The sequence below is a fragment of the Dermacentor albipictus genome, chromosome 5 (assembly GCF_038994185.2).
Source record: "Dermacentor albipictus isolate Rhodes 1998 colony chromosome 5, USDA_Dalb.pri_finalv2, whole genome shotgun sequence".
In the NCBI taxonomy this organism is placed as follows: domain Eukaryota; kingdom Metazoa; phylum Arthropoda; class Arachnida; order Ixodida; family Ixodidae; genus Dermacentor; species Dermacentor albipictus.
This window is the reverse complement of record NC_091825.1, coordinates 95,266,072-95,280,685: the sequence shown is the minus strand read 5'-3', so window position 1 is coordinate 95,280,685 and position 14,614 is coordinate 95,266,072. Positions and strand designations below refer to the sequence as shown.

General features: G+C 47.0%; 1 protein-coding gene across 1 annotated transcript; it reads left to right on the top strand.

Moving 5' to 3' along the window:
- Positions 1 to 6,979: 6,979 nt before the first annotated feature.
- Positions 6,980 to 12,807, top strand: LOC135918611 (uncharacterized). Its single transcript, XM_065452222.1, has 3 exons — positions 6,980 to 7,088; positions 7,559 to 8,487; positions 12,796 to 12,807. The coding sequence occupies exons 1-3, from the start codon at positions 6,980 to 6,982 to the stop codon at positions 12,805 to 12,807; spliced, it is 1,050 nt and encodes a 349-aa protein (XP_065308294.1).
- The last annotated feature ends 1,807 nt before the right edge of the window (positions 12,808 to 14,614 follow it).

The following is a 14,614-nucleotide window of genomic DNA, read 5'->3' as shown; positions in this document are numbered from 1 at the left end:
CAGGATGCTGATAACGCTTTTGATATTGTTTTGCCAGATTCACATCTCGTTTGTCTTGATTGATAAGCTAAGCCTCGGGTTTCTATGTGTGAGACTCTGGAATTCACATCAAGATAATGCTGAAAAAAGAATAATAAGAGCACGCAGATTCGGCACATTGTTGTAATCCAAATGACGCAAAGCTTGTTTGAATAGTGTGGTAACCGTAACATAGCGGACGACACGCGCACAGCCTCGTAACTAGTAGCTGTTAACTGTCTGCGCCATTAACACGAACGTGCTATAAGCATGCTTATCGTCGAGGAAAGAAAGGTGACGAGAAGCGTATATGCACAGAAAGGTACGACACAAAATCTAGCAACATTGAAGGCTTCGTACTCCTTGTGTCAGAGTGGCACATCCATGCCGGGAGACTGGCCAAGAATGAGCACATATACCGCGCGGCTCACACTCAATTGCAAATACCCAGTGCCGACGTTGTCTGTTCGGGAACATACCCGGTGGCGTATTTTCAGTGAGCCGAGGTGTCTGCTATGCCAGACAGCAGAGGGCAGCCAATTCTCAGTGATTCAGGCACATCTCAATGGATGAAGTTGTTTACTCGGCAGGACAGCAGCAAGCACATATCCATGACCGAAGTTCTGTATATATGTCACAGAAGAGGGCCGTGCAAGCGCTATTGCGCTTTTTACGATCTACCGGCCTGTGTGAACGACTTTAACTGGGACGCCTTTTGTGTGTGTGCCTCCATGTGTGCGTGTTTTTTTCCTTTTTTTTAGCGTTTTCCTCTCTGTCATCTTTCTAACCCCTATCCCCCATCCCCAGTCTAGGGTAGCAAACCGGAGACTCATATCTGGTTAACCTGCCTGCCTTTCCTCTTCATTCTCTCTCTCTCTCTATATATATATATATACAGTGAAAGCTCGTTAATTCGAACTTCAATAATTCGAATTTATGGATAATTCGAACTGTACGATTTGGTCCGGCCAAGCTCCACAGAAGTATATGTATAAAAAAGTCCGTTAATTCGAACGCGAGAACGTTCCCTCACGGATAATTCGAACTACGCTCGCCTGGCACACGGCCAGAGAAACGCGCCTACTGCCTACACACAAGGCTGTATTGCCTCCGAAATAGAGAGAACGGCGAGAGAAGGCAAAATCGGACAAAAATGTAACCGACGCGGGGTCAGCCAGAAGGCAGCGGCGGCTGCCGCCTCTCCGTCCTACGTAACCTCGGAGACTTCTTGCCCGTTGCGAATCTCTGAGGCTTTGCAAATCTTGTACAGCTGCTAATGTTGTGCGGAGATGGCACGGCAAGCTCCAAAACACAGCGAATCAAGTACGTCGCAGCTGCGCTTGCAATCAAGAACCAACGAATCAGGGCCTTCGCCACCTTCACATGTTCAGCGGCTTTGTCTCGGCAGTCTTCATCGGTTGTGCACCTCTGTTTTCAGCTTAAGAGGTATCGGCCGTCACGATTCATTGGGATGCTGTTAAGCCTCGGCTAACGTTCGTTTCGGTCGACATCGGTGGTGTGGCACAGTCGGACCCAGAGCTTCGACTTGAAGATGGCGTGTGCCCACGGCACACGCCATCACTTTCTGACACGCCAAATTTCTGACATGCCCTATACTGCTTCCAAATCGCAGTGTACTGTTGCCCTCCTTCACTTTCATTAGTTCGAACTTTCGTTAATTCGAACTGAAGTGGCTTCCCCTTGCGGTTCGAATTAACGAGCTTTTACTGTATATGTCCATAAATATATCTGGCGAGGGTGTTCCATTTTAAATATAAAGTAGAACCATCATAATTTCTCCCCTTAGGAGTCTTTCTTTCTCTCTCTCTCTCTAGGCTTACTTCTCTCCGTCGATGCGACTGGTTGGCCCTTTCTCTGTTCCCATCGCATAATTTTCACATCGAGCCAGTGAACACATTGAAACTCTTTATGGAACCATTTCGATATTTAACCATTCGAACTGATGCAATATGTTTGAACTCATGCAACTGTGCTCTCACGCGGTCCATCGTTACATGCCCGGCAGTAGTACTTATCCCGTAACAATATTTCGACAGCTTAATTAGCGTGGTAGTAGATTCTGTTTACTACTGTGCTGAGTTATTTATTGAACACTTCAGGCTGCTGCGTGCGCTGCAGTGCACGCTTTGCGGCAGCTCATCAAAATCAAGGTCACTGGTGTAAATAAGTATGTTGAAAGCGTGTCCCATGCATGAGGCAGTTGCGGCCAGACCGTTGCTACAAATGTGTGTAATATGTGCATTGTGTTTTAGTGTAAAGAGTTCGAACGTATGCAGAAAGATATGTGTTTACTCAGGCTGCCACTACTTTGTTATGTAGCTTATTCATTTGATTCTTTGTTTATTACATGCTACCAGGCACGTTTTTTCAACTAGCTGGATGGGTGTTCTTCCAATATGCTGGACATGAAATCAGTGATTTCTTCGTGTCTGACGTTCCAGTGGAAAGTTCAGGTACGCAATCAACAAAACTCTTGGAACGATGCGAATGTTTTAATTTGTTCTGGTGCCGTGTCCTTTGAATAATTCTGAAGGTACAAAAAATGTAGAGAAGCAATATTTCAGTGGACAAACCTTTTCCGGGGTTTTGAAAAGAAGAACTATCGCAATTCAAAATTGCTTCAGAACATTTCTGTCCCCGGTGCCTCGTGGCCTTGGCTGCATGTTGGGAACGAACGGTAAACTCCCACCACTGAATCTCTTCTGGCGTGCCAGGGGTGAAGGATTTATGCCTCAAATTTGTTTGAAAGTAGGGATGTAAAATGTCATGAACTTTTGAGGGGCTTGCAAAAAAGGCTGATTTCTTTCATGTTTTTCTTTTCAGAAAAATACGACAAATTGAAAAATAAAATAAGAAGTCAATTGTGCACCGATCTGTGAAAATGCAAGCACACTTTTTTCTTGAAACACTGAAGAGAATATAATTCTTACAATACTGCATCTCAAAAGTTCCATCAGGGTTTCCGGGTTCAACATCTAGGCATGATTTCATGTCAAGGCATTTATTTCACATCAAAGCGTCAAAGCCGACATTTGGGCCAATCTGTGTCCAATTCATTTCCGCTTGACGCTTCAACGCTTCGCTTTGCAGCGGACGAAGAAGCCTTCCGGACGTGAGCTTCGAGTGCGCGTACGCAAGTTTTTGCATGCTATCTCTTGCGAGCCTGTTGTGTAGCTTGATGTGCACATTTCCGAACTCGGACCAGTTTTTTTCAGATGCCGCAGAAGAATGGGGAACCTGCAGTACGCGACAGGAGAGGGGGCTCAAGGGTTGGCTGAAACAAAGTCTTTGCCACCACGTTGATGGATCCAGGTGTTTCGCAGAAACTCCTTCTTTTGACCAAACTTTAGATACATCGAAAGGAGTCGCATCGCTACAGAATAATTCTGTGGGAAGCTCTGTATTAAAAAGAGAAACGAAAAAAAAACGTGTTTTCTTCCCGAAACTTTCAGCTTTTTTTTTTTTTAGCTGCTTACATGTATATTTGAAAGCCGCACCATCTACTACTGCAGCTGCTTTGGTAGCAAGCCTTGCAACATTGATTGCTCGTGTTCTTGTGTGCGAGTGAAAGGAGGACAAGCCCAAGCTGGGCGCCTTATGAGTGTCCCGAGTTCTTTATCCTCAGCGTATGCGTATCTGACACCTTGCGCCTCTGACATGCCAATACTGTGGCACAGCTCCCACTGAACACAGAGCGAAGTGTTCGGTTAAGATGGCTGCGTCCTGTTTTGGGGGTGTGTCGTAAGATCAGTAAACAGTGTCGCCATAATCCAGAAAGTATCTCGCAGCAACTTCCGTGTCAAAGCATTATTGTAGCTTTTTCTCGTTTTCTGGATTTTTTTTCTCTTGAAGGAACCTTCCGTCTTGCAATAAGCTTGGTATGGGAAAGCTTGCGTCAATTTTAAACTCCGTAGCACCGCACGGTTTGCTTCAAGCTAGAAACATCTACGGTCTTACTTTTATTCCACCATCTTAGTAGCGTGAGGTCTCGGCGTCATTTCTATTGTACGTAGATTACTTATTGCGATGCTACTGGAACTGGAATCAGCCAGCCCTTAGAGGATCAGAGCATCCCCTTCCCGAAATACATTTTAAGACACACGGTATGTTAAGTAAACCGGAATTGATATCGGCCAATTATCGCGTGCTCAGCGTCGTGCCTCTGAAACCATTAGCTCGCTATGATAACAGTATTTTAAGTGATATTGCAGCCGGGCTAGATAGGGAGGGAAGGAAATTAGGCTGGCCTATTGTAACGATTTCATTACAATTCTTCTCCTCTTTGCGTCCTTCTCAGAAGTTCGGAAGTACACGAGTGGTGTTTCATCCTTTGTTACTAAAGTCAGTCGGACGTAAGTGGTGGAAGATAAGAAAGGAATGGAATCGGCGGGAAAAGATTCGCTACACGATACGGCGCTCAATTGGGACAAGCTTTGCGGTACATAGGGAAGTCAGAGAAAGTGGGCAAGAAGATAAATCAAAGCTATGACCTAATTTGTGTTAATTTAAAAGGTAATATTGCCTAAAATAGATGCGTTAAATTCCGATTTCACTATGCAAATTATGCGTAGGCTGCGCTGAAAAAAGAAAAGCCCCTCCACATAAAATAAAAAGGGGCCCCGAACCACATTTAACAAATTCGAGAAATGCATTTGAAGTTATATGAGACAATTCAGAAATACTTGGCGGCAAAAAAAAATTATTTCATTGCGTTCACCAAATGCGGAATTACTGGAAACCAAACATTGCGTTAGCAGTGCTTCCGTTCTTTCTTTAATTAACTGCACTGCGAAAGCTACGGTGGAGCGGGGCGTGCCCACAGCGCTAGGGCTACTGAATGTTACCGTGGGGTGCAGTTCAAATTTGATTTTGGTAGATTTTGGATGTTCACGAAGGCGAATCGGCCACTATTTCCGATTTTGGCGCCCACGTGGCCGTCCTCAGCGAGCCGCAATACGCTCAGCCAGCGGGCTCGTCGCGACACCCAGCGGCGGCCGCGGTATCTACGCAGCGTAGCAGATGCTACTGTACTGCGCATGCGCAGTGTTCCCTTCATGCACGACCACCGCTTGAGTGCCCGCTCGCGCACATGTGCTCCAGTCTGGCCGTGCTGCTTGGTGCGGACTGGCTTCGTCCTGCACCGGCTTGACCAACGGACAGTAGCCACATCATGTGCGCAAGTGCGCAAGTGCGCAAATGCGCAAGGGCTCATTCAAAATGCGCACCTGCGCATTTTGAAGCACCATCAATACGAAACCAATTCTTCCAAGACGCCTAACCAGGAGCGGAAAGGAGTGAGCGCGCGTGGAAAATATCGCAAACTTGTCGAAATTAGCGAGACCCGACGACTACGACACCGATAAGCAGGGGGGCCAAAGTTCAAATACCACGCGGGCGGCCGCGGCCGAGCGTGAGCAGATGACTGGCGGCTTCTTCCGTAAGTGGGTAATGATTATCGGAATTGAAAAGCAGATTTTCGCTTACTTCGGCCAGCTTATTAAACTGCATCAATAAATGTACACATCAACACTAGGAAGAAGGGCACTGGTCCAAACACCAATCTTGACTGTAAGTCGTACTTAACGATTTTTCGGACGCATTTTACTTTGAGAAATTCAATGAGTTCAATCACGTTTCTGCGCTTCACGCTACATGCGTGGTTCGGAAGGTGCGGCTCGGAATGATTTTTTTTCTCATAACCCGGTCGACGCCGGGCGCCCACGTCGGATTTTCTGTGACACGAGACCTGTTGAGAATTGCTAGCGACCATCGCACGTTTCTTGCAACCGTTGTTGGGGGCCCGGCGACGCACCAAGAGGGAGCCGGCGAACGGACGAGGGAGCGCCCCGCTGGGCTGATGTCCCGACCGGCGCCTCGACCCGCAACCCGATCCGTGCCCCGTGTTTTCGGCGGACCGCCTGCTGGGCCCGAATGGCCGGCGCTTCCGAGAAGGACGAATGCGTCGATGCGGCCAACGGACAACTTGGATTTTGTATTTTTCTTTTCTCTTCCTTTTCTAGTCACTGCGATGTCTTTTGTAAAATAAACGTTCAGTCTTGAAGCGAACCCCGACGAGTGAGAATCGTTCCTTCGAGGCTCCTGCGTGCGCGGCCGCTGTATACGCCGCCGCCCGAAAGAGTCTCACGCAGCAGCAGCGGTTTTGTAGTCGCACTCGCGAAGTGACCTCCACAGAGCGTTGGTCGTAGCCTTTAATTATTCTACATTTTCTGGTGCCGAAACCCGGGAGTGCTACATCTGGAATAACTTCGCCTGCATCATGGAGCGACTACAAAGGAAGCAAGCGGCCCTGCGACAAGCCATCGACACTACCATCGCAGCGGCCAACACCTTACTTCAAGTGACAGAAGCATTAACCGGTAAGCTTGAAGAACATTTGGACATCCTTCTTGAGCAAGCTGAAGAGCTTAAAGCAGTCAACGACGCTATAGAAAAGAAAGAGGACCTACAGGAGCTCGACACCGTATTAACAGAGTGCGCTGCGTACAGATTGAGAATTTGCACCTTGAAAACAAGGATAAAAAGGGCACTGAGAGGTGGAACCGCGAGCGAAACGAGGTCAAGTACACCATCAGAAACAGGAAATAACTCTGACCACGTCGCAAAGTCAGGTTCCGTCAAGCATGCAGTTACGACGACTCTTCAGCTACCGTCGACAACGACAAGACTTCCGAAGCTAGAGATCGCCAAATTCGACGGAAACCTGCTCTCATGGCAGAGATTCTGGAATCAGTTCATGTCTACCATCCATAAGAATCCAGCTCTACATTCAATTGACAAGTTTCAGTACTTGACGAGCTATCTCACCGGCAAAGCAGCAGCCGCTATCGACAGGCTACCACTCAGTGACCGAAATTATGAAATTGCAGTGAAGACATTGGTCGAAAGATTCGGAAAGGACGACGTTATCATTGAAGAACACATGTCGAGGTTGCTCAACATCCGACCTGTCCATAACATCCTCGACACCGAGAGGTTGCGGACCCTTTATGATGAGATCCAGACGGGGGTTCGGAGCCTCGAGGCATTGGGTGTGGCGTCGAACACTTATGGAGTGCTTTTAATGACAGTCCTACGGAAGAACATCCCGAATGAGCTTTGCCTCGGTTACTGCAGACAGAAGACAACATCTGCAGTCCCGCCAGGAGATGATCTTCAAAACTTCCTCAGTTTCCTCAAGACCGAAGTAGAAAGTCGAGAGAGGGCCGAATGTGGAACTCGTCAACAGCTGAACACCGACAGGCTGAGGATATTCCTGAAAAGAAGGCGTCCGCGTCGGTTTTAACTGCCGTCATGAAAACTGAAACACAGTGCAAATTATGCGAAGCGAGCAGCCACTCAACTGCCGACTGTGAAGTTGATTTGACTGCGGATCAGAAGAGGACAATTGTACAGCGGGAAAGACTCTGCTTTAGATGCGCCAAGGCAGGTCATCGAGCATACGAATGCCGCACCGCAAGATGGCTTAAATGTAAGAGATGTTCCGGCCGGCATGTTGCAGCCCTGTGTAACCTGAATCGACCACCAGCAACAGGAAAGTCGGAAGAGAAGACTGTACTCACTGAGACAATCGTACAGTCTTCGCTGCAAGTCGAAGGCACCAAGAAGAGAACCCGTGTCCTTCTGCAGACGGCTCAAGCGTGGGTTCAGGGTAGGGAGAAGCGAGCGATGGTCAGGCTGATGATTGACGGTGGAAGTCAGCGTACCTTTGTCAAGAAAGAGGTTTCACACAAGATGGGACTGCGTGTGATGGGAGAGGAAACCCTGAAAATAATGACATTTGGAAACGACAAGCCGTCTTCAGGAATGAAGTGCCGCCGAGTGGAGTTATGGCTGTGCAGTCGACACAACGAAAGAAAGATCCGCGTTGAGGCGCTCGAGATCCCACAAATCTGCTGCGACATCGTGCCAGCACCTGAAGCTTCCACCGTCAACTACCTCGAAGAGCAAGGCCTCGAACTCGCCGACAGTACGCAAGATGGAGCAGAGATAGGGCTGTTGCTGGGATCCGATTACTACTGGGAGGTCACAACCGGTGGTGTCAGGCGCCTGGACAGCGGTCTCGTAGTCGTGGAGACCATTTTTGGCTGGACCCTGCAGGGGACAACGCACACCACAGAATCAACATCAACGTACGTGTCCACTGTGGGAGTGTTGCGCGTGGCTGTCATCGGCGAGGAAGACCAAAACGACACTGATGATCAACTTAAATCGTTTTGGCAGCTCGAGCACATAGGAATTGTCGACGAAGGAGAGGCCGACGTGGAAGACAACCAAGTTTTGCGAGAATTTGGTGAGAACGTCTCCAGAGACAACTGCCGATATCAAGTTTCCCTTCCCTGGAAAGAGAATGCTGGCGATTTGGCAGACAACAAAGCCACGGCTTTCAGTAGGCTCAGGTCGTTGACGACCAAGGTTGTGAGCAACAAGGTACAGGATATACAAGCACTAACTAATCCCGCTGTTTGGAAACGTTGCCCGGCGAGAGAAAATCCAGCAGATCTGTTGACACGGGGCATGCTGCCCTCCGCTTTGGTTGTCATCGAGAGCTGGTGGACGGGACCGAAGTGGCTAAAAAGTGTTCAAACGTATGACGCGATGCGTTCACATGCCCCTGAAGCTGAATGTTGCACCGAAGAGCTCCGGAAAGTTCACGTGCTGAACACCGTGACGCTGGTAGACAGAATGCCTCTCATGGATCTTGAGCACAAGAGCTCAATGACACGGGTACTCCGTGTCACCGCATGGGTTATGCGCTTTCTTCATAACGCACGGAACGCGTTAGAGAAGCGAAGGGGAAGCCTGTCAGCGGAAGAGTTAGCACAGGCCGAGTGTTACTGGCTGAAAGTATCACAAAGAGAAACCTCTGGGAAGGACATCCATTCGCTAATCTCTTCCGGGACACTTAATCGTAAGTCCGCCATCGCGGGTCCAACTCCATTCATCGACAGCGACGGCTTATTAAGAGTTGGAGGTAGGCTACAGAATAGCGCGCATAAAGAAGAGACGTGGCACCCAGTCATTTTGTCCGCTGTGCATCTGTTTACACGCTTATTGGTGGCCTGGGAGCATAGGCGGCTTTTACACGCTGGAGTAAGGGACACTCTGACTCAACTTCGCGAGAGATATTGGATCCTTCGAGCAAGACAGGCCGTGAAGAAAATCATTCGTCGTTGTGTTGCGTGTCAAGGACAAAGCAGCCGCCACGTGGATGAGCCGTTTGCACCGCTCCCATACGACCGTATCCGCAAATCAGAGCCATTTGAAATTACTGGAGTGGACTTCGCAGGGCCGATATTTCATACCGAGCTTGGAAATTCCTACAAGGCCTATATAGCCCTGTTCACATGTGCCACCACGTGAGCTGTGCCGGGTTGCCGAAACGATTCCTGGAAGGGACGGCCGAGTTCGAGCATGCGAGATTTCTCCGCCAGACCGAAAGCTGCTGAGACACCGGTCCAAGACCTCTACCCGCTTGAAGTGGGGGAGGAATGAGCCGACGCTCATTGCGGGGGAGGTTGTTGAGAATTGCTAGCGACCGTCGCACGTTTCTTGCAACCGTTGTTGGGGGCCCGGCGACGCACCAAGAGGGAGCCGGCGAACGGACGAGGGGGCTGATGTCCCGACCGGCGCCTCGACCCGCAACCCGATCCGTGCCCCGTGTTTTCGGCGGACCGCCTGCTGGGCGCGAATGGCCGGCAATTTCGAGAAGGACGAATGCGTCGATGCGGCCAACGGACAACTTGGATTTTGTATTTTTCTTTTCTCTTCCTTTTCTAGTCACTGCGATGTCTTTTGTAAAATAAACGTTCAGTCTTGAAGCGAACCCCGACGAGTGAGAATCGTTCCTTCGAGGCTCCTGCGTGCGCGGCCGCTGTATACGCCGCCGCCCGAAAGAGTCTCACACGCAGCAGCAGTGGTTTTGTTGTCGCACTCGCGAAGTGACCTCCACAGAGCATTGGTCGTAGCCTTTAATTATTCTACAGGACCCTTAACATTATGGCGTTAAAACAGGCTGAGCTGTATAGGTAAATTATCTTTCCAGAATACCTAGAAGTCACTCTTACAGCTAGAGGAGGCTAGAGGAGGAATACCGAAAGGCAGTATAATGACGCCACCTTGAAGTTTCCACACCATCTCATAGTGACACCATGAATTTTGATAACGCCAGCTTGGGCCTAGTTAACATGCTGCCCGTCAAACTTGCTTACATTGTATAAAGAAGACAAAGACTGAGTGCGAGAACATTTACTGCGCTACAACGTCATAAATACGAGACAAGTACTTTGAAATCGGCGTCACACTTAACGTCAATACCCCGTCAAGCTGAATGTTCGAGAACTGAGACTGCACCGTAGACATGTGTAACTGTTGATGTCAAAATATAGTTGATTGATTGATTTATTATTTCACTTTACTGATTGACTGGTTACTTGACTGATGACTTGATTGACTGATTGATTGATTGATTGATTGATTGATTGATTGATTGATTGATTGATTGAATGATTGATTGATTGATTGATTGATTGATTGATTGATTGCGTAGCAGCTGAAAATAAGAATTTACTTGGAATGCACTTGTGGCCCTAGGCTTTCTTCAGAACCACCCGCCGTGGTTGCTCAGTGGCTATGGTGTTAGGCTGCTGAGCACGAGGTCGCGGGATCGAATCCCGGCCACGGCGGCCGCATTTCGATGGGGGCGAAATGCGAAAACACCCGTGTACTTACATTTAGGTGCACGTTAAAGAACCCCAGGTGGTCGAAATTTCCGGAGTCCTCCACTACGGCGTGCCTCATAATCAGAAAGTGGTTTTGGCACGTAAAACCCTATAATTATATATTTCTTCAGAACTGAGGAGGGTACGAAAAGGCCTCTGTTATCACGCAGGTCACTCAGAGGAGGGGTGGGGTCTCCAGAGCCGGCCAATGAGGAAACACTGTTGAGACTGAGGAGAGTTTTCTGAATACGGGAGTAGGATATTAGCAGCATCTTCCTTCGCGATAGCATGAACAAGAATACTTTAACATGGCGCCCTGCGCAAAAGCGTTAAATGCAGCATAATCATACGCGATGAGCCACCACTACTGATTTAACCATGTGCTGTGCTCCTCTCACTCTCTCCATGCTCCCCCCCCCCTTTGTTTTTTTGTTGTCGTCTTTACTTAGTAGTGATGGCCCTCTCATCACCGTTATATTAGAAGTGCACTCGTGATTAAACCTTTCCTATGGCGGGGTGGAAAGTAATGCAGCGATAATAAAACCCACCGTTTCATCCCTAAATTTAATTATTCAAATGACCTCACAGCAATCTACGAACCAAAATATTTTATCCGGTTTTGTAGATTCTTGTATTTGCTCTTTCTTCAAAGCAGCTTTCCCTCGTCAGTTAATCTTTGATGCCAACCTACTTGCTCGCGGGCCGAAAACTTATGAGAGCGCACTTATTCAAGCAAAATTCTTGGTTCGGGCACCTAATATCGCGCGGGGCATGAGTTAATTTGCAAAATAAGCTTCCTAATCTCACATCATCTCTCCGAGCACACCAATCTTTTTCTGCCTTTTTGTATAAGCTCTGCTTTCCTTCTATAATTAATCTTTTGCGCCAATTTTTTTTAAATCTTGCGCGGGAATGGTCTCCGCCTCTTGCGTTTTAACCGATGACCGTTCGTTACGCCCGCTAGCGTTGTGGACACAACGGTACTGAAGGATGTGGTGCGACTGCTCGTGAATTTCAACGAGGTTTGGTGTTAATGGTCGTCGAAAGTTTGCGTGTGACAGGGTCTTTGCACAAGAGCATCAGAGATATGCAATCTCGAGGGAGAGACAGAGAGAGAACCAAAAAGAAGAAGAAGAAAGGCCGGTCAACAAGAACAGAGTCCGTTTTCCTACACTGCGCTTGCCCAGTATGGGTTCTTTCTTTCTTGTACTAGTCGTTTGCGTTGCCCATAGTTAGGAACTAAACGAAATGTATACTAATATAGATGGTACGTGGGCTGATTTTGAACATGGACTACCCGGGAGTCAGAACATGTGTACGAGTTTGGTGCCCTTATGATCGGTAACGGCACTTTTTAAAGTCTGGATCTAGGGAAATGAAACAGAAGTCTTCGTCAGAGGTGGTTTCCCAAAATCATAACTTCATTGCTCAGGCAAGACATAAAAAATGAAAGAGAAGGCAAGAAGATAATATCGCGAACACGCCACAACCGCACAAACAGCGTTTCTATGGGCACCAGTGCCATAGGCACAGTCCAGTACGTAGGATGGTCACCCGTCGCACAGCAGTCCACTGTATACGTATGTGCAGCATCTATATCACATGGACCAGACCGGTAAAAAATGGCACCCCTGCCGCGACATCAACACGTTGAAGAAAGAAGTGACATGTTGTGTATCACAAAACACGCAATGCCACTCATCGACAGTTTGTGAGGACAGTAACTAAAATATTGCACACGGCGCTCACGCCACGGCTCCCCTCACAAGGGCATGACCAAGGTCCGAGCGCTTTGCTCACTGTGAGGGCACGTCGGTCAAGGATGCTGAAATCGCCACGTGCTGCCGAATCTTCCTCAGTCTGCTTCGACGGTCCATGTGCGGGCGATGATTAATTGCAATGACGGCTGAGCGATTTAGGGAACCATATTTCGCTCTATTATTTTCTTCGTACGAAAGCAACTGCCATGAAGCTTCTATGCATGTTTATATGGAAACGTGGCACTTCGGTTCCACAGCCACCCGAGTAAGCCGGAATATGGGGGCAATAGAACGACATCAGATGCGATGTCCTAATGAAACGGTGTCTGTTGACCAACGTCGCATTTCTGACGAATGCTTTATCTCTGCTAAAACAATGTGCAATAAGCAATGTTGGAATTTTAGTAGGAATTGTATAATAATTACAGCGCTTGAGTACTCCTACTAGTGCGTGAAGTTATAGTAAATTTTAATAGCATGGTGGCAGGATCGTTGAATTTTAAAAGACGGTGTCTCCCCAAGCTACTGCGCCGGTTTGTTATTAAAGGTATTTGTTGTTCTTGTTGTTGGGGCTGTGGTTCTCTGTTGCTTTATATAGTAGTAGTAGTTGGCAGTAGAAATAAATAATAGTAGCTGTAGTAGCAATAGTTGTAGTAGTACTTGTAGTTGTTTTTGTTGTTGTTGCGGTCAGTCTCAGAACATGGCTCATACCCACGACAGGCTTAATGACACACAAGCTGCAAACTACCATACAGCAAAAACAAATGGAGAAAAAAAGCAAGACTGTCGAAAAAGTAACGTTGGGTGACATAATCAGTCGCAAGTTTGGTGTATTTTTGTGTATGTATTTTTGGTGTATGTATCTTGTGTGTGTGTGTTTGTGTTTCTTTCTTCTTTCTTTTTTTGTTGTTGTTGTGAGATGCAGAAAATGGGAAAGCAGGTTGCGTGGGAGCCGGCGACCCCCAAATCACCAAATTCGTTTCTCAAGCAACAGTAGACAAAGGAAAAGCAAGACGAAAATATCAAACCACTATACGCGTAGTGCACCGCCTATTAGCGGTGCCATTGATGATGATGATGATGATAACATTAATGATAATAACAATAATAATAATAATAATAATAATAATAATAAGTTTATTCACATTACGCGTCTACATGATGCTGGAGGCCTGCAGAAAAAGCTGTCATAATGGCAGCCTGACAAGACCGCAAGCCCCGAACTAGCCGCTTCCCGTAGCGGTCAGCAAATCATGCAAAATCTAACAGAAATCCACAAGCGTTGTAATTTGTGCATACAAAAGAAAAGAATGCATTAAGTTTTTGTGGCTTCGCGTTTCAATGTCTAGAAATACGAACCGCATACATTCAAATTTCAGAACACCATACATCTAACAAAGTTTGAATTCACAATCAACTGAACAAACAGAAGTTACTACATTCACAAAAATAACTCCATAGAAAGGCTTGACTCAAAACAGGGAGCGCAGCTGCCGCATAGATTACCACCGGGAATATGTACAACAAGTACTGTAATGAAAGTAAAGCAAACGGAAGAATAGCGAAGTGATTTCGTGTGTTTCTTTTTTCTAGTTACTGAAGTAATCACGAAGTTTCTTGAAAGTAATGTTCGCAATGCAATGTTTTAACAATCTCGGCAGCCGGTTTTTAACATTTGTAAACCATATGTTGTCCTACATGTGTCAACTTCCCATCTCTCAAAAGTTCGCGTGTTATGTCGTAGAGTGTCTTTTTTTTTAACTTTGCTAACTGGCGTAAAAAACAAGTGTTATTCTTTATCGCTTGTTTATATCGTTTGCACACAAGATAATCCTAAGTCTTTCTAATAGGTAAGGTAATACATTATACGTGAAAAATAAAGGTTCAGAGGGATAGTCCATCGGGACATTTGCCACCGTACGGAGAAGCCTTTTTTATAGAACATGAAATTTATACGGATTGTTTTGTGTCGTAGAGGCCCAAACTAAGTAGCAATAATTAAGTCTCAAACAAAATAAGGTAATATAGAGTAACATCATTACATTGCGTCGCAGTGAACTTGCATTTCGATTTATG